This window comes from Aethalodelphis obliquidens, unplaced genomic scaffold (genome assembly GCF_003676395.1).
Source record: "Aethalodelphis obliquidens isolate GAN/ISIS:26980383/991018 unplaced genomic scaffold, ASM367639v1 scaffold2, whole genome shotgun sequence".
Classification (NCBI taxonomy): Eukaryota; Metazoa; Chordata; class Mammalia; order Artiodactyla; family Delphinidae; genus Aethalodelphis; species Aethalodelphis obliquidens.
The window spans coordinates 54,875,188-54,902,327 of record NW_020837946.1 but is presented as its reverse complement, the minus strand read 5'-3'; the positions used below and the strand labels follow the sequence as shown (position 1 = coordinate 54,902,327).

The following is a 27,140-nucleotide window of genomic DNA, read 5'->3' as shown; positions in this document are numbered from 1 at the left end:
ATCCACTTAGGATAGTGGCTGTTTCAGAACAATCAGATGACAATTACTATCTCCATCTCTTCCTTTCAAGTGCTGGGTTCAGGAAGATCATCTAGTTCAATGGCTAAATTGTATGTGTATTCACATAAGAACCAAGAAGTTAAGGAACACATTAGAAAACAAGTGGAGCTTGTGCTTCATGGTTTAGAAAATAAACTCCAGAAACCAGTCTCATATTGATAAGCTCAGCTATAAAGTACTTCATGGAGCTCTGAACAACAAAATAGCTGCCAGCCATCAGGATAATCCATGAAAGAAGAACACATGTAAACACCAGTGCTGAGACAGCGCCTCAGGACAGAAGATTAAAATGTCTTCATTCTCGCTTTCCTCGACTAAGTGCAAAAAGAAACAGAGATAATAGTAAGTATACGAGCTAGAAAAGAGCTAAGAGAATTGATAGGAATTGCTTAGACAGGTTCATGGAATGGAATAACATTAAGCAGGGAATATTCAGTTCAAAGGACTAAGTAGTTCCTAATGTTGACAGCAGCTAGCTATGGAACAATCTTTTTATTTTTTCAGTCTAGTGGAAAATACCATTGACAAAGTCACTTAAAATTGATTGACTGACAGAATGAGAAAAACAAATACCGTAGGCTAACACATATATATGGAATCTAAAAAAAAAAAAAAAAAAGGTTCTGATGAACCTAGGGGCAGGACAGGAATAAAGACGCAGACATAGAGAATGGACTTGAGGACATGGGGAAGGGGAAGGGGAAGCTGAGACAAAGTGAGAGAGTAGCATTGACATATATACACTACCAAATGTAAAATAGATAGCTAGTGGGAAGCAGCTGCATAGCACAGGGAGATCAGCTCGGTGCTTTGTGACCACCTAGAGGGGTGGGATAGGGAGGGTGGGAGGGGGATGCAAGAGGGAGGGGATATGGGGATATATGTATACATATAGTTGATTCACTTTGTTATACAGCAGAAACTAACACAACATTGTAAAGCAATTATACTCCAATAAAGGTGTTAAAAAAAACTGATTGACTGAAACACTAAAGAAGAGCAAAAGAGGGTAAAACATTAATTTTGGCAGGAGAGAGGGCTAGGAAGGCATTTCTCATTTCTATTTTTGGCATCCACGGAGTAAACTGATCAGTTTACACCTGATTGCCCAGTTTAAAGACCATGAATGCAGTCTTAACACTGAGTTAAAATCTTGGTGAATCAAAGCTTCTACAACTAGATTTAAATGCTTTTTTCTCCCTCTTTCCCTCAAATGTAGAGAGGCCATGAAATACCATACATCTGCAATAACCAGCTTTTAAAAATATACAAATCACACACACAGAAAAACCAGAAGTTTTTGTTTCCAGGAATGATTCTAATAAAATAGAGAAAAGCAAAAGCTATTTTCAGAGGAAACTGAGCAGATTTTTTTCCTGAAATGATACTTTTTTCCTGAGTGTAAAAAGTAGTGTATGGAATGCCAATAAAGATGGTGCTATAAGTTCATGCTTTGATTCTTCTGCTCTCTTCCAAAAACAGAACAAAGATCGATAAACTACAGAAAGAAAAAACCAGAAAGACATATAGAGGTTTAAAGGCAGAGAAAAGATAAGGGGAGGGGAGCAGAGGGGAGAGAAAAAATAAGATCTCTAAAGGCATGAGCCTGAAGACTTAGACCTACTGTGCTCCAAGTCCAGAAACAGGCAAGGAGCAATGGTTGGGATTTCAGCTTCTACTTTCAGTTTGGGGACTAAAAGCATTCCCTTGAGACAGGTGGCCTAGCTTCACCCCCAGAAACTGAACCAAGCTGCTTCTGGTATAGTGTAATATTACCACACAGCAGGAGACCCAAGCCATCAATATAAGACCTGGTTCCTGACTAGGGACAAAGGAGTTGTGCAAACTATTAGACAGGGAGGGAAGAGTACAAGAGAGAATGAAAAAAACAATGGCACAAACAAATAAAACACCCTCCCACTAAAATGAGCTCCAATCCCAAATTCAAAAACACATAAACAATTAGGATTAATACAGACAACTAAGTCAACAACCTACAGAATTGGACAAGAAAATAGTGATAAATCAGTTACATTGAAGATCTGAACACACGTCTATCAGAGAATGATAGATAAAGAACAAAAAAATATTGAGAATATAAATGATTTGAACATCTTGTTCTTGACCATGGGTGTGGAAGGAAAGTCAGCTAGGAAAAAACCCTTTTGAAAAAGGCTTTCCTCCCTGAGAAAAAGAAGGATATGTAAAAAGACATTTCCCTTCTTCTTCGGGGACACAGTTACAGGATGACAAGCTGCCTGGAGCTGTGCCAGCCTCTTGGACCATGAGGGTGAAAGCCAGCTGGTGAAGGCCAACCACTGAGACACGCACAGGAAAAGGACAAAGCCTAGATCATTGATTACATTATCTGCTGCTGCAACATCCCCAGAACTACCTTCTGCAGCCTTCCTGTCATGTTAAGATACAAATGTTCTTATTGTTTAAGCCATTTTCCCCTGTAGATTCTGTTACTTGCAGAAATCCCGCAAATCAATCTATCAGTTAAAGCAATTTCAATCAAAATCTACACAGAGTTTTTCATGGAATTTGATAAGCTGCTCTTAAAATTTATATGGAAGGGCAACAGGTCAAGAATAGGCAAGCCAATTTTAAAGAAGAACAACATTGAGGACTTCTCCTATCAAATATCAAAGAGGATTATAAACTTACAGAAATTGAGAAAGTGTAATACTGGTTTAGAAATAGACAGAGCAATGGGACAAAATAGTGAGCTCAGAAACAGTCCCAGGTATATATGGAGACTTGATATAATTCAGAAAGGGGGAGGGGGGGATAGTTCTGAGACAATTGGTTATACATATACAGCTTTACACTATACACAAAATAAAGTCTAGATGGATATAAAAGCCCATAAAAACCAGATGGATTAAAGAAAAGATAAGAGAATGTCATTATAACATGGAGGTAGATAAAGAATTTTTAAAAACAAAAACTGTAAGTCACAAATCAAAAAGGAAGATTGATAAGTTTGACACATTAAAATTAAAATATTCCATGCAATCAAGATACCTGTTGAAAGAGGCATAGTGCTAAGTGGAAAGTCTTGGCTGTGTATGCCAAGACCGCAAGGCCCTGCTCTCTGTCTGGTTCATTTCTCAGGATTGTGTTCGCAGGGAACATTTGAGCAATGAGGTATCATCTCTCCCCAGACAAACAGCAGGCTAGACACCACTCAATGTAAAAGGGATCTAGTCTCTAGGCACAGTGTTCCTCTATAAGCATATGCCTACTGTTTTTTTGCCTTAGCTCTATATTCAATACTCAATACTACTCTTATTCATCATGTTTTCTCCATTGCTTGCTTGGCTTGATCTCAACCTCTCATATTTTTCAGGAAGGGCTTCTTGGAACTATGTTTCCTGCACTCTCCTTTGCATATTTAAAATGCATAAATGTCCCATATGACATAGATATTTTTGTGTGATGAAATTCTATGTCTATCTGTGGCTTACATAATTGAATATGAATTTTGCTGGATTTTAAATTGTAGAGTCATATTTTCTTTCCCTGAGGACTTGGTAGCTATCATTATGTTGTCTCCTTGAACTGGAGAGTGCTACCAGGAAGACTAACACCAGAATGAATTTTCCTCCAATAGGTGACTCGATTTTGTCTAGACGCCCAAAGAATTTTTTAATTATCTTTGAAGTTCATTAGCACTGAATGTGTTTCAGTACTAAGCAGTGAGCATCAACTTTTCCTGAAATGATATGTTCTTTCAGTCTGTAAATTCAAGTTTGCCTTCATTTCAATAAAATGTCCTATTGTTATAATTTGACTTTGTTTCCTGTTTCATTGGTCATGTTCTCTTCAGAGATACCAATTATCCTTATTTTGGACTTCCTTTATTTTGACTCCATTTTAATCATTCTATCTTGTCTTTTTATTCTGTATTATTTTCCATTTCATTTCCAATTTTATCCTCCATGCCCCTGAAAGTATTTTAGAAGTCCTTCTCTTCTTTTTTGATGTTTTTAATGTAATATTCAGTTCTATATGGTTATATATTTTTCTTCTATTTCTTTCTAAGCTCTGCAACTCAGTTTCCTTATCTATTAATATTTACTGCTTATCATTTATTCCTTGAGTCTTGTATCTCTTCTTTGAACACTTTTTTCCCCCCTGAGAGATCACACTATCTTTAATTTCATTTCATGGAAAACTGTTAGCAATTTTTCTGGGGTGTGTTCTTCATCTGGTTTTTGTTTTCACATTCCTTTCCTTCTTTTTTCTTGTGGTATCTTTGCATTAGCCCCATGCTGGGGACTTTCTGTTCTATGCTTATCTTTAAGTGAATAATGGAGGAGCGGTGACTTCAGGGGAGTGGATTAGGGTGACTGCATTTGAATTTTGGTCTATCGTCTTTGAGTACTTTCTCACCAACACTCTCCTCTGGCAGCAATTTCAGCCCCTGCCTAGCAGAAGCCTCCCTTGCTTACTCTGAAGTCTCATATGACATAAATATTTTTGTGTGATGAAATTTTCTTCAGCTGACCAATATTAGCAGCTGCAGGGTGACTTGTCACTCACACTGTCAATTATCTTGACACACTGACAGCCCTGTTTCCAAGATGGCTTGTCTAAAAGTTTTCTTGCTCCACCCCACCTCTCCTGCCACGCTATGGCAGCAAGGAGGACTCAAGAAACATCTCTGAGCCTGGCCAGGCACTCGCCCTTACTGCTCCAAGCAGGTATGTGCGACTTGTTCTGATGAACACTGTACTCTGCCCAAGATAGCTGGATGCAGACAACCACACTCAGCTTTCTACTTCACCCCGCCCAATTTTCACTGCATTGGGCAGCTCTCCCTGCATTATGTGCGGCATGGGTGGGGTGATGATTGGAAGCATAGGGTTGTGAATGCTTCTTCTTTTGTGGATTATGGAGTTTTACTTCCTGTCCTTTTTGTTTGTTTATTTGTTTGTTTGTTTTCAGGTTGGCCCTTAACTGGTAAAAGGCAATATAAATCCATTTAGCAGATCCTCTCTCCTGACACCCGACTTTCAAGTTCACTCTCTTACCAGAAGATCTTCTTACCAGAAGATCCAGTACCTGCCCTTTTTTCCCATGAGGTGATAAATTCCTGACTCTGCCTAACAGAGAAGATACAAGGAAACATAACTCAAAGGGAGAAAATTTAAATTCCATCAATTTAATAGTTGTGAAAATATGATCTCATTTATGTACCCATATATTGATAAAAATCACTTCCTTTTATATTTGTTTTCTCTCCTTTATTATTTGATTAAAAATATATCAAGGATATTGTTCCTATAGATATACATCATTATTTTAAAGGACATATAAAATTTCATTATATAAAACTTCTGTTGATATTTGAATTATAGTTTCACTACTGTAAATACTGCAATAAACATTCTTATATACTGATTTTACTTTCTTCTCCATCTCTTTCGTTATGCTAAATTTTAAGAGGAAGAATTGCTGCGTGCAAAGGCTAGGCCCTTTTAAAATTGAAATATATTTCACCAAACTTATATCCATAAAGGTTACCCCAATTTGAATTCTCATCATCAGTAATGATAATGTCCATTTTCTCATAACCACACTCAAACTCACTGTTATAATACTTTTAAATCTTTACCAGTCTGATGGCTGCAAAATCATAGAAGTGTTTTAATGTGCTTATATTCTCTAAGGAATTGCATGAATGTTTTAGAAAGCCTTTACCCACAGAATGACTATAAAACAATATTCACCAGTATTTTTACATTCTTTTTTTTAAACATTGTCTTTGATCCATCTGAAATTTATACTGACTTACAGAAATAAAGCAAAAAGGGGGGCAGCTCATCTTTCAATGTCATAAGAGAGTAAAGGCCACACAAGAATTATCTAGGGCAGAGAACTGAAAACTACTGCCTGCTGCCAAATATAGCTCACCACCTACTTTTTTTTTTTTTAATATTTATTTATTTGGCTGCACCAGGTCTTAGTTGTCACACGTGGGATCTCTGTTGCCAAGTGCGATCTTTGTTGCAGCATGCGGGATCTTTTAGTTGCAGCATGCAGGTGAGATCTAGTTCCCTGACCAGGGATCAAATCCAGGCCCCCTGCATTGGGAGTACGGAGCCTTAACCACTGGACCACCAGGGAAGTCCCCCCCACACCTATTTTTATAACTAATGTTTTATTGGAACATAGCCATACTAAGACTGCTTTCATGCTACCATGAGTAGCTACGACAGAGATCATGTGACTTGCAAAGCCTAAAAAATATACTATCTGAAAACTTACAAAAAAAAATTTGCCACCCCCAATTTAAGAAATGTACTAAGTCCCATCCTTGGTTACTACTTATTAAAGACTCCAGACTTAATAAAGTTACATGTTAATTTGTAGCTTTTTCTCTGATTAAAAATTTCTATCCTACGGAAAAGATAACCTTAAAGATTACAGTTTATGGACTTGCTTTGTTTCTAAAAAGTTTTGTCTCTGAGAAATTTTATCCTAACATTGCCTATAAATACCTAACTTCTCAAATGCTCTTTGGACTTGTTTTAACATCTTATTTGTTCCCTCATAAATTAATGAATTAAAAATAATCTTTGATATGTATTTATTAAATATTTACATGAAAGTTACGATTTTGCCTTATAAAAAATTATATTTTGATGAGTATGAGGTGAGAATCCAGCTTTTTGAATTTTTTCTTCCTAAGTTACCAGCTATTTGTTTCCAAAACATTTGTAGGACAATCCATCAATCTTCCCACCAATCTAATTTCAAAGGCTTGCTTTGTCATATTTGTGTACTGAATATAAGATGATTGACTAGAGAATACAATTTGTATACTGATTATAAATTTCAAAGGCCACAGACATAGGTGTACAAAAAGTCACTTATGTTATTTTCCTGTGGCAACTGAATCTCTTCTTGAGCCCTAGTTCTGCTTGCTGACAGAAGACAAAAGAGACAATCCAGTTAATTCAGCCACTTCAGATTTTCTCAATCGTTTCAGAATTCAATTCATTTAATACTGAAATTTTCACCAGGATGACATGCAACTTTTTGGCTTCTTTGGAGCAAAGCATCTGATCTGTAGTCACCCTCTCAGCCAGGCTGGCCTCTAAGAGGCAAGAGAGCCTCACTGATCTTCAGCCTAGTCATTCCTAACAGTGGATGTGCTTAAATATCTACACCTATAGCTCCCCAGGCCCAGGTCAGATCCTCTGTGCCTCCCTCGTCCTGACAGTTAGGCTTCTTTCTTCAGGTCTCAGCCCTCCCTCTGTTACCTTTTATCAGGAAATGGGAAAACTGTATTTGCCCCTCATGCTTTCGTGGGGCTCTGGCTGTCCCATGGCTCCTCCCATATTGCCGCCTCCAGTCTTCTTCCCTGTCGCGGGGTCTGGGGGGACTTTCAATCCCCACCACCCCGCTAGCTCCACTATGAGTGGCCTTGAGGCTGGGCAGGGCTAGGAGAGCTGGAAAACCGTATTTCCTCTTCTCTCCAACTCTCCCACTTTAGTCCGGGCAACTCATGAATGGGAGAGTCTAGGGCTTCATCTATTCTCTTTCCAATCTACTGTTTTGGGTACAACGTTAAGCTCTGGTTCCTTCAAGTCTCTAAGAAAGCCTTGTTCTTGCCAATGAAAAAGTCTTGGTTTTTGAGAATAATAACTCTGTCATAACTTTTTAAAGCCCATTTTGGCACTCACAAACCCCAAACGGAGTTCTTTGTCTCTGTATTCAGTGCAATCCCTTGCCTGAAACAACGTACCAGGCTAACTGGAGGGTTGGAGAGAGGGATGGAGAGTGATAGGTTTGCTGATGATAATAAAGAAAGAAAGGTCATAAGTAACAAGGGCAAGGCATGACTGAATTCTGGATTTGCTCAGTGACGTTGAGAACTTATACGTATTCCTTTATAATTACAAAAGCATCTTTATTGTTGAAATGCTTGCAGTAAAAAAACAAACCCAAAACACTGTCATTTCAAGTCTGAAACTCTCTAGTCCTCCAACACACTTTTGTTTCTCAGAAATAATTTTCTAAACTCTACAGGAAAGAGAACAGTCTTTACTAGCTTTTCACATGTATAGGGGTCTTTGGACTCTATTCTGTTCAGTTGTTTCTTATAAGGAACAAATCTCTAGTTTTATAATATATTTTAACAGCTTCACAGGCAAAACCTCATCCATTTTACATCTTTGTTGCCTTTAAAACATTTTTTCTGGCTACTTTTATATGTTATTTTTCCATATGAACTTTTCAAAATTAAAAATCATGTTGTCAAGTTCCATCTTTGTTTTCTAATATTGGGATAGGAATCTAAGTGTGCTCTTAATCAGTAAAATAAGATCATGTAGCATTTACAGGTGTTGCTTGGGTCCCTCTATAATAATCATTCAACCCCCTGATTAAATCTAGATGACAAAGGTTTTTAATATCATTCCATCCATTCAGCATTCTGAGGTGAGGAGGACGAAGTCCCAGCCAGAGAACTGTGACTCGGCATGATTTTCTGTTTGCTGTGCCAGCACCAGATTTTGGCATCTGGTGTCCTGAGTTGGCTTCTCCTCTTACACATGGAGTGACTGTATCTGATCGCCTTCGTATCATTTTTACCTGACAATCAGGGTAGTGCACAGAACAGCTATCCCTTTGAGTCTGAAGTTTCAACAAACCTTTGGTGAGTAGCGTGTTAAAGGAAAGCAGGGCATTGACGGGTTTTCTGCATGGTGATGCCACATTTATACCCCATTCCCACCCCACCTCCCCAGGCAGTAACCTCGGCAAAAAATCTTCACAGCTTCTCAAATGGAACCAAACAGATTAGTCTCCTCTTTTTGCACATAGTTCACTTTTACCTGCAGACCTTGCCCCTCTGGAGTAAAGGAGTTCCTCCTTACTGTGAGGGGGAGGGGTTGGGCAAAGAAGAAATGATAGGCTAGGCCCAGATATTCTGCCCTGACCCCAATATTACAGTCTTAGAATGTTCAGCTGTGATAGTGAAAACGTCTTCTTAACCTTCAGTACTACACCAACACCTTTATGCATGTACCATCTAGTCATCTAGTCTAGGGAGTGATTTTTGACCCCCTCCCTACTTTATACGCTGAAGCTATTACTGTCGCTGTTATTCTCTCCAGCTATGCCCGCACTTTCCATATCATTGTCTGTCTTCTGTATTTTTTCATCGGACTTGCCAGAGAGCAAGACTGCAGGGTAAAAACTAGTCCATGTTAGAAGATTTACAAAAGTGACCACCCTAAGCTGGTTTAAATTAGCTCCATGTCTGTTTTAACTGAACTAGCAAACAGTGAGCTTGTCCTTGCTTAGATTCCACATGGTCCCCCAGCCACTTGCCCTCACAGGGACCTGGGAGTGGCTCAGGAACCTTGGAAGCTGAAAAGCCCCAACCACTGCCCCTTCCTGCCTTTGCTCAGGGAGAGCCCACAGCCTGCCAAGAACCACCGAGCACCCCACCTCTTCCCACTCCTTGTGGGGGTTTCAGAGTCAGGTGGTGGGGAAGACTAATAAGTCACTCGACTCTTGGAGCCTTAAGTCCTCACCTGTAAGTGAGGATGATAATAATACCTATCCCGTAAGGATGCAGTGAGTACTGAATAAACCCAGATGCTTCACAAAACATCTGGAAGCGCTTCACAAATATGGGCTATTGGGGTGTGTGTGTGTGTGTGTTCTCCCAAGGTTCTACTGAGTTTTACACAATCGCAGGATAATTGCAAGGCTATTGTTTGCTTAAACCACACCTGCTGAGTAGAAATAACGCCAAACTCTGCTAAGATATAGGGAAACACTCCTAAACATTTTAAACATATATAGATTTTTTTTTTAATTTAATGTTGAATAGATAACCAAAAAGGACCTACTGTATAGCACAGGGAACTATACTCAATATCTTATAATAACCTATAATGTAAAAAAATCTAAAAAGGAATATATATATGTTTTCAGTTACATATATATATATGTATATATATGAATCACTTTGCTGTACACCTGAAACTAACACAACATTGTAAATCAACTTTATTTCAATAAAAAAAATTTTTTAAACTTAATGTTGTAAGTTTTATAATACTTATGATTAAATCTCCAAAATTTATCCTAAGGTTCTCATTCTTTGAGGAAACCAAACCTAAAGACAATAACATTTTTTAAGTAAAGTATGGTAAAATATCATTCTCTGAGGTATTAAAACAGCACTTAATTGCTAGACAATTCCTGGTCTTTGGCGAGAGTTCATGGCAAAGATATTAAACTGCTGTTGAGGGTTAGACAGAAGCAGCCGCATAGCACAGGGAGATCAGCTTGGTGCTTTGTGACCGCCTGGAGGGGTGGGATAGGGAGGGTGGGAGGGAGGGAGACGCAAGAGCGAAGAGATATGGGAACATATGTATATGTATAAGTGATTCACTTTGTTATAAAGCAGAAACTAACACACCATTGTAAAGCAATTATACTCCAATAAAGATGTAAAAAAAAAAAAAAGAAGTTAGACTGAAGATGATCATTATTTTCAATATTGTTATGTATTTAACCAGCAGATTTCCCACAAAGAGCCAGAATGTCTAACAGAACCTGAAAGCCAAGGTGTGGCAGGCCTGAGGCTGAGACCTAGCTGCTCGCCCTTGGAGTAAGAGCAGCCCCTGCATAAGGAGGAAAGGAGCCTCCGCCTCCTGACTGGAGTACACTGTGTAAGCGTCCACAGGTCTGAAGCAGCAGTGGAAGAACCTGGAAACTGCACCTGAGAAGCAGCAGGACAGACCTTTGCTGGAGAGCACAGCCCAGCTCAGGGTTGCTCCACTCAGCTCAAGCACAAAGGGCACTGCTTCCCCAGGGTTCGTTTGCTTCTCCTCAGCCCACCCCCAGAAGAGGGCTGTGGAGCACTGTGTGGATTGCAATCCATGCCCACCAGTGCTGAGGGCCTTCCCTTGCTTGGTGGGTACGATGGGAAGCTGGCACCCAAGCTTCTCTTCTATTCAGCTGTGTGAGTTTGGGCAAACCCTTCCAACCCTTAGCTGCCTCATCTGTATACACAGGGCTAGGCTAGACGTCGAAGGTCCCCCATCAGTGGAAGAGTCTATATTTCTCAGGTGACAGCAGATCAAGACCGAAAATACATGTAAAGGAAATAAAAAATTTTACTTTTATAAAAAGTCACCTCACCTCATGGTTAGAAGAGTCACAAAAGAGTGGTTCAAGTCACGATTTCACAAACTTAATTACAACTAAACAAAACTAAACTTTACTTCATTAACGCAGATGACAGATAAAAGACGACTTACTGGTGATTCGATGTCCTCTAGGAGTAAAACAGAACAGCGTTCACATTTCAACAGTGTTTGGGCCCGATGCATTATTTTCTTGACAATTTTCTCCAGGTCAGTCTGTTCTTCAAAGAGGTCATTAACCACCTCTAGCAAAGCCTAGGAAAGATAAAGTGGATGTATTTAGGTGGCTAAGGGACTGAATTAAAATTTTTCTCTCAAAATTCCATTTAGTCTTTGCTATAAAAATATAAACATTTTTGTGTGGCTAATTTTTATAGTGTTTATGGTTGTTCTGACAAACTTCCATCATTTCATTTTATAACATAGTCTTTTTTTATATGTAAATTTATTTATTTATTTTTGGCTATGTTGGGTCTTCGTTGCTGCATGCAGGCTTTCTCTAGTTGCAGCGAGCAGGGGCAACTCTTCGTTGCGGAGCACGGGCTCTAGGCACACAGGCTTCAGCAGTTGTGGCACGCGGGCTCAGTAGTTGTGGCTCGAGGGCTCTAGAGCGCAGGCTCAGTAGCTGTAGCACACGGGCTTAGCTGCTCCACGGCTTGTGGGATCTTCCCAGACCAGGGCTCGAACCCGTGTCCCCTGCATTGGCAGGCAAATTCTTAACCACTGCACCACAAGGGAAGTCCCTATAACACAGTCTTGAATTGTAAAATGTAACTTGAGAATACTGCCAGTCCATAAAATCCCACATAAGTTCCTCATATATCTGTATGACTATATTCCATATAGTTAATGACTACATGATCTCATATAATCATTATTGACAGGCTTTTCCCCTCCTACAGTAGTTTTTCTGCAATGTGACTAGGTATAAAACCAACATTTTATGAATAACAGATACCCGATTCTCTCTAATGCACATTTATTTCAGAAAATTACAAAGCATCTCTTCCTCACCAACCAGAAGAAATAGCTTCATGGTCAAACTCAAGACTTATTTTCACTAATACCCATCTCTCACAGAACTCTTTAAGAATCACAGTGGCGGATGCTACTTAAGTTTCAGAGCCTTCAAAAAAATATATAAAAACTCCATTAATCCCTCTACACAAGAAGTATTGCTTCATCCCAATCTGTCCAGGAGAACATTTAAATACCATTATACTTCTCAAAAAGAAATCACCATTAAAACTTCTATTAAAACAATAGAATGAAAAGCACAAAAATTAAAGAAAAAACTTAAATTCTAACTTGAAAACTGTATACTCATTTAAAAATGAAATTGTAATAACTTGTCATTCTATCCAGCTAAGTTAGCTTACAATTTATGCATTGAGATAATATTTATTTAGAATTTTTAATCACATGGATATTTCTGGAGGTGGAGGAATAGTGGGCCATTTACAGGTGGCAGATATTATGCCTCTATAAGAGTGCAATCAGAAAATTACACAGCCAGTGAATTGACCAGAGCCTGCTTTATTCAATAGAATTTAATAAGATGTGCACTCTCCAGTCTGACCTGTCACAAAAGGATTTCATGAGTTTTCAAATTCACATCTATTCTGGTAGATGGTGTTGACTAATTTTCAGCTTTGGTAATGAATTTGATTTGTCCTGAAACCATTTGAAACATGTGAATATTCCTTCTCTGAGTCTATTCAGGTGGAAAAGCATTTGAATGAGTTAAGAGATCCATGAAATGAGTCTAGTTCACTGAGCATCTAAAATAGGACCCAATATCTTGGGTAGCGCTTTCTCTAAAGAGAGCTTGTGACTATGGCTAAGGGCCATGCATTGCTCTATGAACCCAAAGCAAAGAGAAACACCAGGAGGTGAAAAAAGTTTTAAACGTATCCTGTCCATTTGGCATTTGGACAGCAAATCACTGTAAGAGGTCAATGTGCGATAATTTCATGTGCAAATATAACATTAAAAATGAGGCGGGCTTCCCTGGTGGCGCAGTGGTTGAGAGTCTGCCTGCCGACGCAGAGGGCGTGGGTTTGTGCCCCGGTCCGGGAGGATCCCACGTGCCACGGAGCGGCTGGGCCCCGTGGGCCACGGCCGCTGAGCCTGCACGTCCAGAGCCTGTGCTCCGCAACGGGAGAGGCCACAACAGTGAGAGGCCCGCGTACCGTAAAACAAAAACAAAACAAAACAAAAATGAGGCAACTGTCTGCATAATTACCAACAAAATCCCCTGTTATTAAGGGAGAGGACATTATTTCCTTAATCATCCAGACTATTTCTTCAGATGGATCATATTAACTGAACAATTATTTAACTTTTCAATTTGTTGGGACTGCATGGATGGGGTCTCTGGGACCCATATACAAGAACTTTTATCTCAGAGGAAAAACTAATTGTGCCTTGAGTTTTGCACTGACAAATTACATTATAGTAATTTTATTGTTTCTAATTAAAAATTTCTGCTTTACTAACAAGTGATAAAAATTTCACAAATAACAATGCAGACTAGCTCCAAAATAAGAGAAAAAAAGAAGAAAATCTAGGATGACATGCAATTCAACAGACATTGGAAGCCTTGCACACAGCTGAATACTCCTTGCTTCTTGATGTCACTTGCATTTCCCCACCTCCTTCTTCTTATCACCTTTTTTGCTCCTGGGCTCATCCTTAGACCTCTTCCCTTTCTTACCCATATATTTTCCCCACCTGTAGCCTAGTTTTAAATACCATCTATATGCTGATGGTTCCCAAATATTAATCTCGAGTCTTCACATCTCCCCAAAACTCTAGATTCCTGTATCCAACTGTTTACTTGCCACCTGTACAAGCCTAAAGTCGTTTTCACTCATTTCCAATATCAGTAAGCCTTATATATTTTACTGCTAATTTTTTTGTATAATCTCTCACTTCTCACTGACCAACCACATTATTTCTCCTCCCCCCCCCAGTTTTATTGAGATATAATTGACATAAAACTTTGTGTGAGTTTATGGTGTACAATGTGATGATTTGATCCACCTATATATTGCAAAATGATTACTACACTAAGGTTAGCTAACACACCCATCACCTTACATAATTACATTTTTTGTGTGGTACGAACATTAAGAGTTATTCTCTCAGCAATGTTCAAGTACATAATACAGTATCATTAACTATAGTCACTATGCTGAACACTAGATCTCCAGAATTTATTCATCTTACAACTGGAAGTTTGTATACTTTGACCAACATTTCTTTTCCCTCACACCCCAATGCCTGGCAACTACCATGCTACACTCTGCTTCTTTGAGTTCTGCTTTCCATAGATCCAACATATACATGAGATAATATAGTATTTGTCTTTCTCTGTCTGACTTATTTCACTTAGCACAGTGCCCTCAAGTTTCATCCATGGTGTCACAAGTGGTATGATTTTCTTCTGTATTATGGCTAAATAACATTCCATTGTGTGTGTGTATGTGTGTATCACAATTTTCTTTATCCACTCATCTATTAGCGGACACTTAGGTTGTTTCCATGTCTTGGCTATTGTAAATAATGTTGCAATGAACATGGGAGTGCAGATATTTTTGAGCTAGTGATTTCATTTCCTTTGGATATATACTCAGGAGTGGAGTTGCTGGATCATATGGTAATTTTATTTTTAATTTTTTGAGGAACCTCCATATTGTTTTCTGTAATGGTTATACCAATTTATATTCCCATCAATAGTGCACAGAGGGTTCCCTTTTCTCCACATCCTCACCAACACTTGTTATCTCTTATCTTTTTGATAATAGCCATTCTAACAAGTATTAGGTGATATCTCATTGTAGTTTTAATTTGCATTTCCCTAATGATGTTGAGCATCTTTTCATGTGTCTATTGGCCATTTGTATGTCTTCTTTGGAAAAATGCCTATTCAAATCCTCTGCCTATTTTTTAATTGGATTACTTTTTTTTTTTTTTTTTTTTTTGCTATTGAGTTGTATGAGTTCCTGATAAATTTTGGATATTAACCCCTTACTGATATGTATGATTTGCAAATACCTTCTCCCATTCCGTAGGTTGCTTCTTCATTGTGTTGTTTCTTTTGCTGTGAAGAAACTTTTTAGTTTGATGTAGTCCCACTTTATTTTTGCTTTTGCTGTTTGAGCTTTCATATCAGATCCAAAAAAATCATTGGAGCTTTTCCCCTACATTTTCTTCTAGGAGTTTTACAGTTTCAGGTCTCACATTTAAGTGTTTAATATTTTTCAAGGAAATTTTTGTGAGTGATGTAAGATACAGGTCTAATTTCATTCTTTTGCATGTGAATATCCAGGTTTCTCAACACCATTTATTGAAAAAAAACTACCTTTTCCCCATTGAGTATTCTTGGCTCCCTTGTCAAAGAGATGTCAACTATATATGCATGAGTTTATTTCTGGGCTCTTGATTCTATTCCATTGGTCTATGTGTCTGTTTTTAGTGCCAGTACCATACTATTTTGATTACTATAGCATTGAAGTACAGTTTTAAATCAAGAAGTGTGATGTCTCCAGCTTTGTTCTTCTTTCTCAGGATTGTTTTGGCTATTTGAGGTCTCTCCTCTCTGCTCTCTAGACACATGGACCAAGGTTTCTCCTACCCCAAGGCCTTTGCACTTGATATTTCCACTGCCTGGAATGTTCTTCCCAGATCTTTGTGTGGCTTTACTCCTTCATTTAATTCAGGTCTCTGCTCAAATATCATCTCTCTATAGACACTTCTTGATCACCTTCTGAAATAAACATCCTCTGAAACTATCCTTCAGCAACCAGTCTGTATTCCATTACCTCACTTCATTCTTCTTTATAGCACTTACCACTACCTGATACTATATTAATTTTTATTTGCTCGTTTGTCTCTTATCTACAGTTCCCACTAAAATAGTAAGTTCTATGAAGGCAGGGGCTTTGGACAGACAGTGTCTGAAGAGTACCACAAAATAAATACTTGTTGAGCGTGTAAATGAATACATGAGGATGCAAAGATTCATAATTCATGAAGTGTTCCTTAAGGAATTTAAAATGTAGTTGGAGAGGAAGGCCATCAATACATATTATACAGTGTGGTAAGTGCCCACAATAAAACAGTGGTGGTATATATAAGGCAAAACAACAAGCAAAGGAAAGATTAAATGGAAGACTGAGCTGGGTCCTGAAGGAAATGCAAGGCAAAAGCAGTGGGAGGAAGAAGGTGGACATAAGGCATTGAAGGCAGAGGAAGAAATATTACTAAGGGAATGAGAAAGTGAAACAGACTGTTTTCTGGAAATTGGGGACTGTATTGCTGGGATGTCCAATGAAAGGAGGAGAATGGTAAGACCTGGGGCTAAAGATGACAACAGGATCCAAGTCAGAGAAAACAGGTGGTATGCTGTGCTAAAGAAGATAGCTGTAGCTGTCAATTGTCCCCTGTGAAATATTCATAAATCATAATGCTTAGCAAATGAAACTTTTAATCAATTTGATTACCAGTTAACTGAGGGTTTCTAACCTTTCTGAACATCTTCTTGTTAAACATATTTCTAAATTGTGACAGTAACTTCCCTATATTTAAAAGTATAGTGAGCCTAATATAATTTAATCTGTATTTGATCATTTTGCAATTATTTGAGCACCAGTCTTTGTTTTTGTTTTGTTTTGTTTTTTACTATTTAACCCTATAATTGGTGAAGGTATATGAGATCAATCCCTCTATGTGAGTTTCTTTATAATCTATAAGATGGTGTTTGTAGCATTATTGTCCAGTTACCTTGTGATGCTCTTCCAGGTAAACTTTCAATTCAAAATTTGTGAGGTGGGGTGAAATCATTTGTAACATACCTTGCTTCTTAAGGGAACTAAATTGCAAAAAAATCACTAAATTGTGTTATTGTTTCAAAGCTATAAGTAAGCAAGAATATATCTGCTGCCTTGAAGTATAGATGTGAAATTAATTTCCTTTTTAAAAGAAGCTATTTCCTGCAAACAACAACAGAGAATTTATATCCACTTCCATTTGGGTTTATTGCTTAAAGGGGATCTTCAACCATAGACTTGAAGGATTATACAAATAAAAAGGATTCCTGGACTATTCAAAGATCATCCGCTGTTTTTAAAAGACATAATGACTCACAGACACTTGAAAGAGAGCTTTGAGGGTTGTCAGCAATGTTTCTTTCTACTCACCCTGCTTCTTTCATATTCTTTCCTTGAGGCAGCAAATAGCTGAGCATTAGATATGGCAATTCCGCAAAATGGAAGATACATCTGCATAACCTGGGGGCAAAGAGAGTGTTATGAACATTAAAACATAAAAATATGGAACTAAATTTCACTTTCCTTCATATGCCTGATTTCAATACTATCTTTTCAACCACAGAGACTGAGTATGGTGTTGTTGATACTAGTATCTTAACTTCAGAAGGAATATTTTTCAGAGTTAACTAGGGACAGTCAAGCTTTAACTAGGGACAGTCACATCTATGAAGATATAAAGTGAAGCAACAGACTGTGATGGCTGTGATACAGGAACTGTGTCTAAATCATCTTTGTATTCCTTCCTTGATCAATGAAAAATGAGTAAATGAAGTCTGATATATTTAGAATTTAAGGCAGTGCCCATACTCACACTTGGAGGTAGGCAGGATATAAGCCAATTTCTTTGCACATATGTATCCACAGCAGGGATCTCAGCTTGACGCTAGAACTCTGTCAGCTACAGACTTAAGCATGCCTGTTAGGATGGGCCCAGTAGGAACATAGGCACCAGAGGGCCTAAGAGCCTCATGCAGAAGGGTTCAAATTGAACCCACTGCTCTGTTGCTATAACTACCCAGGAAAGGCTGGGTACCCTTTAAGAGAGCACTCCTCCTATGGGAAGAAACAGCCACGTGCGATGGGCATGATCCTAACAAAGATTTTCTTATCAAAGCGGGTCTAGGTCTAGGGATTCTCAGTAATTCCTGGCACTCTCACTCAAATTCATCTCCAGAATCTCTGATTCCAGAGAGAGAGAGAGAGAATGTCTCAAGTAAAAACCGAAAGAATTCTTTTTATAAACTCTTCACAATGTAGGACCTTGTGAAAAGAGACAACGCTTTGGGATTTTCTAAAGTAGAGGGAAACGGGCATGTGGGCATGTTTTATATAACAGTCAGTTTCTCTCTTTCTCTGTCTCTCTCTCTCTCACACGCACCATGATGCCATGTCAAGAGGCAGCAGCAAAACCGAGCAGTTCCTGCCATGCCCAGAAGAGGGCAGTGCAGTGCTCACCGTGGGTGAGGGATGCAAACAGCAGAGGCAGATCCACCCAGGAGCAAGCGTGAGACACCCCTGGGATACCCAGAACAGAATTACCTGGAGTGGGAGGTGTTTTTGTAGAGGGGCTGGAGGTGAACAAAAGATGATTGGCACTTCACAATCCCTATCATTTCTTTCCTATTAAAATCTTGCTTTGGCTACCTGGGCATACTCAACTCTGACAGTGTCCCTAAAAGTAATTCAGAATTTTGTAGAAGTGAATGCTGAGATCCCACTTTTTACTGAGATATAGTTGATGCAGAATATTATATGTTTCAGTTGTACAACATAGTGATTCACAATTTTTAAAGGTTATGTTCCACTCATAGTTATTATAAAATTTTGGCAATATTCCCTGTGTAGTACAATATATCCTTGTAGCTTATTTTATACATAATAGTTTGTTCCTCTTAATCCCCTACCCCTATCTTGTCTCTCTCCCCACTGGTAACCACTAACTTGTTCTCCATATCTGTGAGTCTGCTTCTTTTTTGGTATATTCACTAGTTTGTTTTATTTTTTAGATTCCACATGTAAGTGATAACATACAGTATTTGTCTGTCTCTGTCTGACTTATTTCACTTAGCATAATGCCCTCCAAGTCCATCCATGTTGCTGCAAATGGCAAAATTTCATTTCTTTTTTTTATGACTGGGTAGTATTCCATTGTGTGTGTGTATGTGTGTGTGTGTGTATACACACACACACACACACACACACACACCCCCCACATCTTCTTTATCCATTCCTCTGTTGATGGACACTTAGGTTGTTTCCATATCTTGGCTATTGTAAATAATGCTGCTATGAACATTGGGATGCATGTATCTTTTCGAATTAGTGTTTTTGCTTTTTTCAGATATCAATCCAGGAGTGGGATTGCTGGGTCATATGGTAGTTCTATTTTTAGCTTTTTGAGAAACCTCCATACTGTTTTCCACAGTGACTGCACCAATTTATGTTCCCACCAACAGTGTACAAAGGTTCCCTTTTCTCTACATCTTTGTCAACATTTGTTATTTGTGGTCTTTTTGATGACAGCCATTCTGATAGGTGTGAGGTGATAGCTGAGACCCCACTTTTAAAGAAGGGAGAATTAAGGTATTGAATAGAGGTTAAAAAAAATCAATGAATTGATTTTTACAGATATTTTCAGGATAAATTCCTTCACTGACTCTGATTCAAAATAAACTAATATTTAATGAGGACCTGCTATGTGTCAGACACTCTCACTTCATTTCTTCATTTGAATCTCACATCACCTCCTCATGGAGGAACATTATGTACATTTTAGAGATCAGGAAACCCAGGAAACTTGCTCAAACCTACAAAGGAACTCAGGTCATCACATTCTACAACTGGTGATCATTCCTTACAACATGTTGCCTTCTAGAACTAGATATTATTTCTGTCACCCGCTCTTCCTGCCAGTCCCCCTCTTGCCTTAGGAAGTATGTTGGTAAGTCGTATAAAACTGTTGACCTAAAGCTGCCAGATATACTGCCAGAATTTCCCTGCCTTTAGCCAGAATGGGACCACTTTCAACATCACTTACACACACACTGAGCACCTTCCTTGCAGTTTTCTGGGGGTTTTTTTCTACCGTGGAGACAGTGACTATGATGGAGGTGGAAGAGAGAAGATATGGTTAACTTTCCACTTCTTCCTTCCTTCCTCCCTCTCTCCCTCCCTCCCTCCCTCTTTTCTTTCCTTCCTCCCTCCCTTCCTTCCTCCCTTCCTTCCTTCCTTCCTCCCTTCCTTCCTTCCTTCCTTCCTTTAGTTGCCTTCTGGGGCCAAGTATTATATAATGTGGTTTATAGGTCAAGCAAGTAGGAAGAAGAGAATGACTAAAGGAACATGTGAAATATATATATATATATATATATATATATATATATATATACATACACACACACATAAAACTGAAGATTACTATTGATGGAGACGATACATACCTTCATGACACACTGCAAACTGAGAGGGGGTCTTTACTTACCAAGGGAATGATCTATACTGTGTCATTCACTGGCACAACAATTCAACACTCTGGGGCCACACTCAGCTCCATTATGGATAACTATATAACAATCTATATAATTTCTAAATAAATGTGCAGGAGAAGTGGTCAAATACATTTTGAAAGAAGGGAATAAGAAGAAGCTGAAGCATTATGGAAATAGGAGATAATGAAAAATAAAAATATTTTTATATCTTTTGTCCATTCCAGTGCAAAAGATGTCTTTTTTAGAAAAAGATACACTGTTCTATTCTGCTCTTTCTGAAATTCCCCTCCTCCAAGAAAAAATACTAATTTGGCCTTCACCATCTAGTTTCTGAATGCCAAAAGATCTAAAAAGCCTTAAATGACTAAGAAGCTAATGAGTCTGTACACCCTTGTGCAGCACTTTTCAGCTTGAAAGCACTTTATGAACATTGGCTAATTAATCTTTACAACATCCCACTCAAAAAAGTAGTTAAACTGAAAATCATTAAACAGTGTGAAAAAGTCACTTTAGCCCTGGAAACTCATGAAAAGTATCACTAATAAGCATAAAATCTGAGCACTGGGACTGTCCATCAATATCCTAAAGAAAGACAGTAGGTACTGAGCACTTTCAAACTTGCAGACCACAGAGTAAGGCTATTCAAGCCCCATGGTCTGGTCTGGTCCAATTATATATCATTAAAGAACACTGGAGGTCTACACTGGAGGTTCACAGTGAGGGGCCTGGGGCCATCCCCTTTATGGACCCCACTCCTGAAAGCAACACAGCTGGAGGGGCCACATCACTGTCAGCCAAATTAATGGGTGAGGGGATTTCCCACCAACACCTCCTTTCTCTGTGCAGACCCTGAGATTTGTGCTCTCAAGTCACTTCTGCCCTCAGGCATTAACTATAAGGCAAAGCTTCACTGATTCAAGCCACACTGATTTTGGAACTGGGGATTATTTCATAATTGTAATTCAAAAGCTAAATAAACTCCTCAAGTAGAGTAATTTGGAAAATAAGTTATCAAAATAGGAAACAGTCACAGTATTTTCACATAATGAAACATCTTCTACATCTTTCAGAAATAGAATATTTGAAATAGTAAAAAATTAGTTTGAAGTTTTCTAGGAACTCCAGAGGAAATTCCTGCTACCAGAGGTATAGTTTAGTTCACTGTAATTTTGTTTCTATGCAAATTCAGTAAAGACAATATGTCGGGTTTTTATTTTGAGAATCAGAATAACAAATGCATCTTGTCAGATCACACCAAAGTATATACTCTTGGCTAAAGCATGCCTTTTTCTCTCAGAGCTGTGCCCTCTTTGAAGAAAAGTCTCCAAAAAATACACAGAGGCATAAAGTACCAACTTTGTTTCAAAAAACATTGGCATGGAGTAGATGATCCAATTACATATTTTTTTGCAACTGTCCACTTTAGGAATTAACACTCATAAAGAGAATGGGGTGGGAGGAGAATTGTATTCACAAAAGATGCAGGAGAGCAAGATGGCAAATGAGGAAGGAAAGGTTCACTGGTCCTCCACTTTCTCTTCGTAGGAGAGGGGGATGTAAGTGCTTCTGCTCCTGCCCCTAGGTATTAAAGCTGGGCCCCCAGAAGAATTGGAGTGAGCACCCTATCCTCACCTCTCTCCTTGAAGCTAGTATTGGCTAAAATATCCACAAGAGGACAAGCTTCTGCACGGTAGACTGGTCGAGTCCAATTCCTGGCAAGTAGCTGTACAACATCAAATACTCTCTTGGACTTTTTAGAGGCTGTGGTCCGCTGAGCACCTGAATCATGCAGGTACTAATCACATCAACCAATAATCTTATCTCTATGTGACCCCATTCCCCACCCCCGAGACTTTAGAAAAATAACCCTCTTATGGCCACAGGCAGTTCTAAATTCCCACCCACTTATTCACAGATATCGAAGGGAAAACCCATTTCAGAAGCTGTGTTCTTTCTAAGATAATTTGGATTGTCATAAGATTTCAACAGAAAATAAAAGTACTCGTATTTCCACCACTCAGAGGTAACCATCATTAACATTCTGGAGACCATCATTCAAGTTTTCCTCTCTCTCTTTCTCTCTTCACATAAACTCGAATAGGTGTATTATATAATAATAATAATCCTGTATGTAATATTTTGCTATCTGCTTTTTTCACTTTTTATAACCAACTATCACTTATAATGGCCAATTTTTATGGATGCAAAAATATCCCATTGTGTAGTCTGGAAAAAGAAAATGCATGGAGAAACAAAGTAGATTAGTGGTTGCCTTGCAATTAAATCTTTGCACATCCCATTATTATTTTCTTAAAATAAAGCCCTAATATTTGAACTTATTTAACACACGTTTACATGGCACTTCCTCTGAATCAGGCAGTATTCTGCATGATTTACTATTGTTAATTCATTGATGTGTGTACACTTTTAAATAACTCCTAACAATAAACACATTTTTAGTTTTCGTTTAAAAAAATCCAACAGTATAGAAGTACATACATTAAAATAACTACAGATCCCCCTTCGTTTCCTGTCCTGCTACCCACTCCTCTCCCAAGGAACAACCGCTATTAGCATTTACAGTGTATTCTTCTGGGTACTTTTTTATGAACTGCATACATATAATATCTAGTCTTAGGGTGGTGGTAAACACAATAGGGATCACACTGTAAGTTATGTTCTATGCCTTCTTTTTCACCTGGCAATATATCTTGGAAATCATTGTCAGTTACTTAATTCTTTTAATCTCTGCCTAATATTCTAGGGGGTGGATGTACCTATTAGTAGAGGTTCACATTGTTTCCAATTTTTCCTTATTACAAGTAACACTGCCATAAACTTTCTTACAAATATATCTTTGTTCACCTGGACAATACTTCTGTTGGACAGAGTCCTAGAAGTGAAATTTTAAGGTTGCAGAATATGTGCATTAAAAAAAACTTAAGAGCTACTGCCAAACCAACCTCCAAAAACATTCTACCAATTTATATCCCCACTAAAAGTGATGCCCTTCTCATGTAACATTGGGTATTATTATCCTTTTAAAATTATGTCTATATGATCAATTAAATCAATACTCATTTTTGTATCAACTTACATTAGATTACTAGTGATACTGAACACTTTACATAATTTCTTGGTTATCTCTTTTTTTCTTAATGTGCCCTATTTATTTTTTCTTACTGGACATTCATCTATCTTTATTGCTTAGTAAGGACTCTTTATATTCTAAGAATATTAACCATCTTTCATTTTTGAAAATCATGACTCTTTCTTGATAATTAGCAATTGCCATCTATGTGATATGGTCCAATGGGTCTACAAGCTATGATTGCTTTGTCTAAGATGAATAGATATTATGGCTCAGTAAACTTGGCCTACTCCTTCTCACTGTGTGAAGAAAAATTTACAGCAATATCTACCTATGTAACTCTGTCAAGGTTATTTTTGTAAGTAGGTTGACCTACATATCTCAGCCTGCCCAGTTGCTCCATTCGTTTTTGTAACTCAAAGTTCCTGTAAGAAATCAGTTTAAGCTACATTTTGATCCAGGCATTCTTGAGTCTTAACTATTAATATTGTTATGATCTCTCCACTTACCAAGCATAGGTATAAATGCAGGAAGACACACTATATAGTAATTTAGTCATGGTATCAACACCCTGATGCTAGAAAAATTCTATTATATCACAATCAATGTATGAACAGAAAAAATTCTCTTAGACTATTTTCTGATGAGAAATACATACATTTTTCTTTACATTTGAAACACAGTCACATGATTTCTTCCTATTAGCAGCACAATACTTCCTTTAGCCATCTCATTTATCTAGCGCCTTGTTTTTTATAACTCATGGTTCTTAAAGTAGTGGACATTTTATATAAATGGAATCACATAATATTTGGCCTTTTGTGTCTGGCTGACTGCTTTCACATAGTATACTGTTTACAAGGTTCATCCATGTTATAACATGTATCAGTAGTTCATTCCTTTAAAATTTTCTTTTAATTAATAGACTTTATTTTTTAGAGCAGTTTTAGTTTTACCCAAAAGTTGAGTAGAAAGCACAGAGATTTCCCATATACCTTCTTCCCTCCCGCAACATACACAGTGTCCCCAATTATTAACATCTTACGTTAGGTGTGGCACATTTGTTAAAATTAGTGAGCCAGTATTGATACATTACTATGAACTAAAGTTCACAGTCTACATTAGGGTTCAATCTTTGAGTTGCATATTCTATGTGTTTTGACACATGTATAATGACATGTACCCACCATTACAATGTCATACAGAATAGTTTCATTGACCTAAAAATTCCTTCTGCTCTGTCAATTCTTTCCTCCCTCCCTCTCCCCAAGCCCCTGGCAACCAGTGATCTTTTTACTGACCCCACAGTTCTGCTGTTTCCAGAATGTCATATGGTTGGAATCATATAGTATGTGGCCTTTTCATATTGGCTTTCACTTAGCAATATTCATTTAAGGTGTCTTCATGTTTTTTCATGGTTGGATAGCTCATTTTTTTAAATCACTGAATAATAGTCCATTATATGGATGTACTACAGTTTGTTTATCCTATTAAAGGCATCTTGGTTGCTTCCAAGTTTTGGCAATTTTGAATAAAGCCTGCTGTAAACCATTCAGGTGTGTTGTGGTATCTCCTTGTTGTTTTAATTTGCAGTTCCCTCATGACATGTGATGTTAAGCATCCTTTCATATGTTTATTTGCTATCTGTATATCTTTCTTGGTGAGGTATCTGTTCAGATCTTTTGCCCATTTTTAAATTGAGTTGCTCGCTGTTGTTGTGTTTTAATTCTTTATATATTTTGGATACTAGTCCTCTATAGCTATGTGTTTTGCAAAGATTTTCTCCCAGTCTGGAGCTTATCTGTTTATCATATGTTATTTCTGTATAAAGCTTAACCAGACTTTTTGTTTGTTTCTATTCTGATTCCAGAGAACTTTAGGCTTAATACAAAGTTGTAACGTATTTCCTCATCTACTCTCGACCTTATCTCAATATCAGTCCACACAGGACGATATCTTTTTTCCTAGGCCCAAGGAAAAAGGCATGTTTTGTCTGTGGAGGCAAGTCATTTGCTGGAGTTTTTCATTCTGTCCTTTCTGAGAGACCTTAGGCCCTTCCTCTCTATCATCATCATTTCTGTCTCTTGTGTCCAACTCCTCTCCTCTCCCTTCAAAGGGGAATGTGTTCCCCTTCACCTGGTATTGCTGTTTCCATCTTCACTGTGTGACCTACATCTGCTTGACTTCAGGTCCTCACATCCTACCTTCTAGCTTACAACCTTCAGTCTACAGGAAGATTGTCTATAACTTTCCAATCACAAGATCATAAGATCCATCAACTATTCTAAGTTCTCTCTGAAGCCTTTAACACTTGATCACCAGCTAGATATTAAAACCTTGGTTTCCATGTACTATACACTCCTATTTCTCTTTCTGTGTTTCTGATTCCCCCATTTAAGTTATAATTCCAGATTCAGTCTTTGGCCTTCTAATCCTCGTTTTTTACAATTTCCCTCTGATTGATTTATTCATACAATATAAGAATCCTACAAAATAAGGTGGGTTGGCCATGCAAGGATTAACCTTTGATCAAGAGTTAGCTAGAAAAGACAACAAACTTGGTACAGCCAGATATTTAAGGTAGCTGAGAAACTTCCTCCGGCTTACTTGCTTCTCCTACCTCACTCTTGCACTTTGGTCCATGGCTAATTCCTTTTGCCTCTGACTTCATTCTCCTATTTTCCTACCCCATTTCCTCTCAGCCCCGCTCTGCTATTTCTCAGGTTTAGGTTTTGGAGTTTCTGACCCTGATCCACCAACCTGAGTTCTGAAAACATTTGCTTCCTCTATCTTATAGTCTAATTTTAGCATTGCTGGTCCTAAATTGAACTCAACTCTGAATTCAACCTTATTAACTAAATAGGTGCCAAAGTCTCTTTCTCTTACCTGTGTCTCAATGGTAACCTGTGGGATGATTCTCAAAGTTGGCGCTTTGGTGCTGACCTTTTCTCTGTGCTGTAGCTCCACATCACCAGTTGCCTACAGGACATTTCAACTTGGAAGTCTGTTTACTGCCTTAAACTCAGCATTCCAAAACCAAGTTTGTCATTTCAATCCCCCTCTCTTCCTGAAGAAAGAGCTTCCTTCTCCAAAATGCCCCATGTGCCAAAAGAACCATTAATGATTTAATCACCCAGTTCCAAACCCCTGAAGTCCTCTTGGATTGTTGTCCATAAATAGGCATAATCACATCATAGCAATTCAGCAGTTTTTGAAGCCTCCATCTCCATACCATTGAGCTTCTCTGGCTCAGCACTACCATCCCTCACCATCTCTGAATTATTTTACCTGTAGCCAAGACGCTCTCATCCTTACAATGTGTCAAGAACTCATTAACCTCAGGTTTCCCATCCAGAAAAGTCATGAGTTTAAACACACTGACTGTTCATCCCAATGTTTCCTGTTGTCATAAGTAAAGAAGGTAAGAAACTATATAAAGGCCTTACACATATTAAAAACCAGGTTTTTTTTAAACTACTTTTGTATG

General features: G+C 38.2%; 1 protein-coding gene across 2 annotated transcripts in view; it reads right to left on the bottom strand.

Annotated features, from left to right (window-relative positions):
- Window positions 1–27,140, bottom strand: part of PDE11A (phosphodiesterase 11A) — a 419,722-nt gene that overhangs the window by 246,155 nt on the left and 146,427 nt on the right. For both annotated transcript variants that reach the window (XM_027127261.1, XM_027127271.1), the window contains 2 exons: window positions 17,447–17,536; window positions 11,358–11,498 (listed from right to left, as the gene is read on the bottom strand). In XM_027127261.1, coding sequence (XP_026983062.1) covers window positions 11,358–11,498; window positions 17,447–17,536 — 231 coding nt within the window. The remainder of the gene's footprint in view (window positions 1–11,357; window positions 11,499–17,446; window positions 17,537–27,140) is intronic.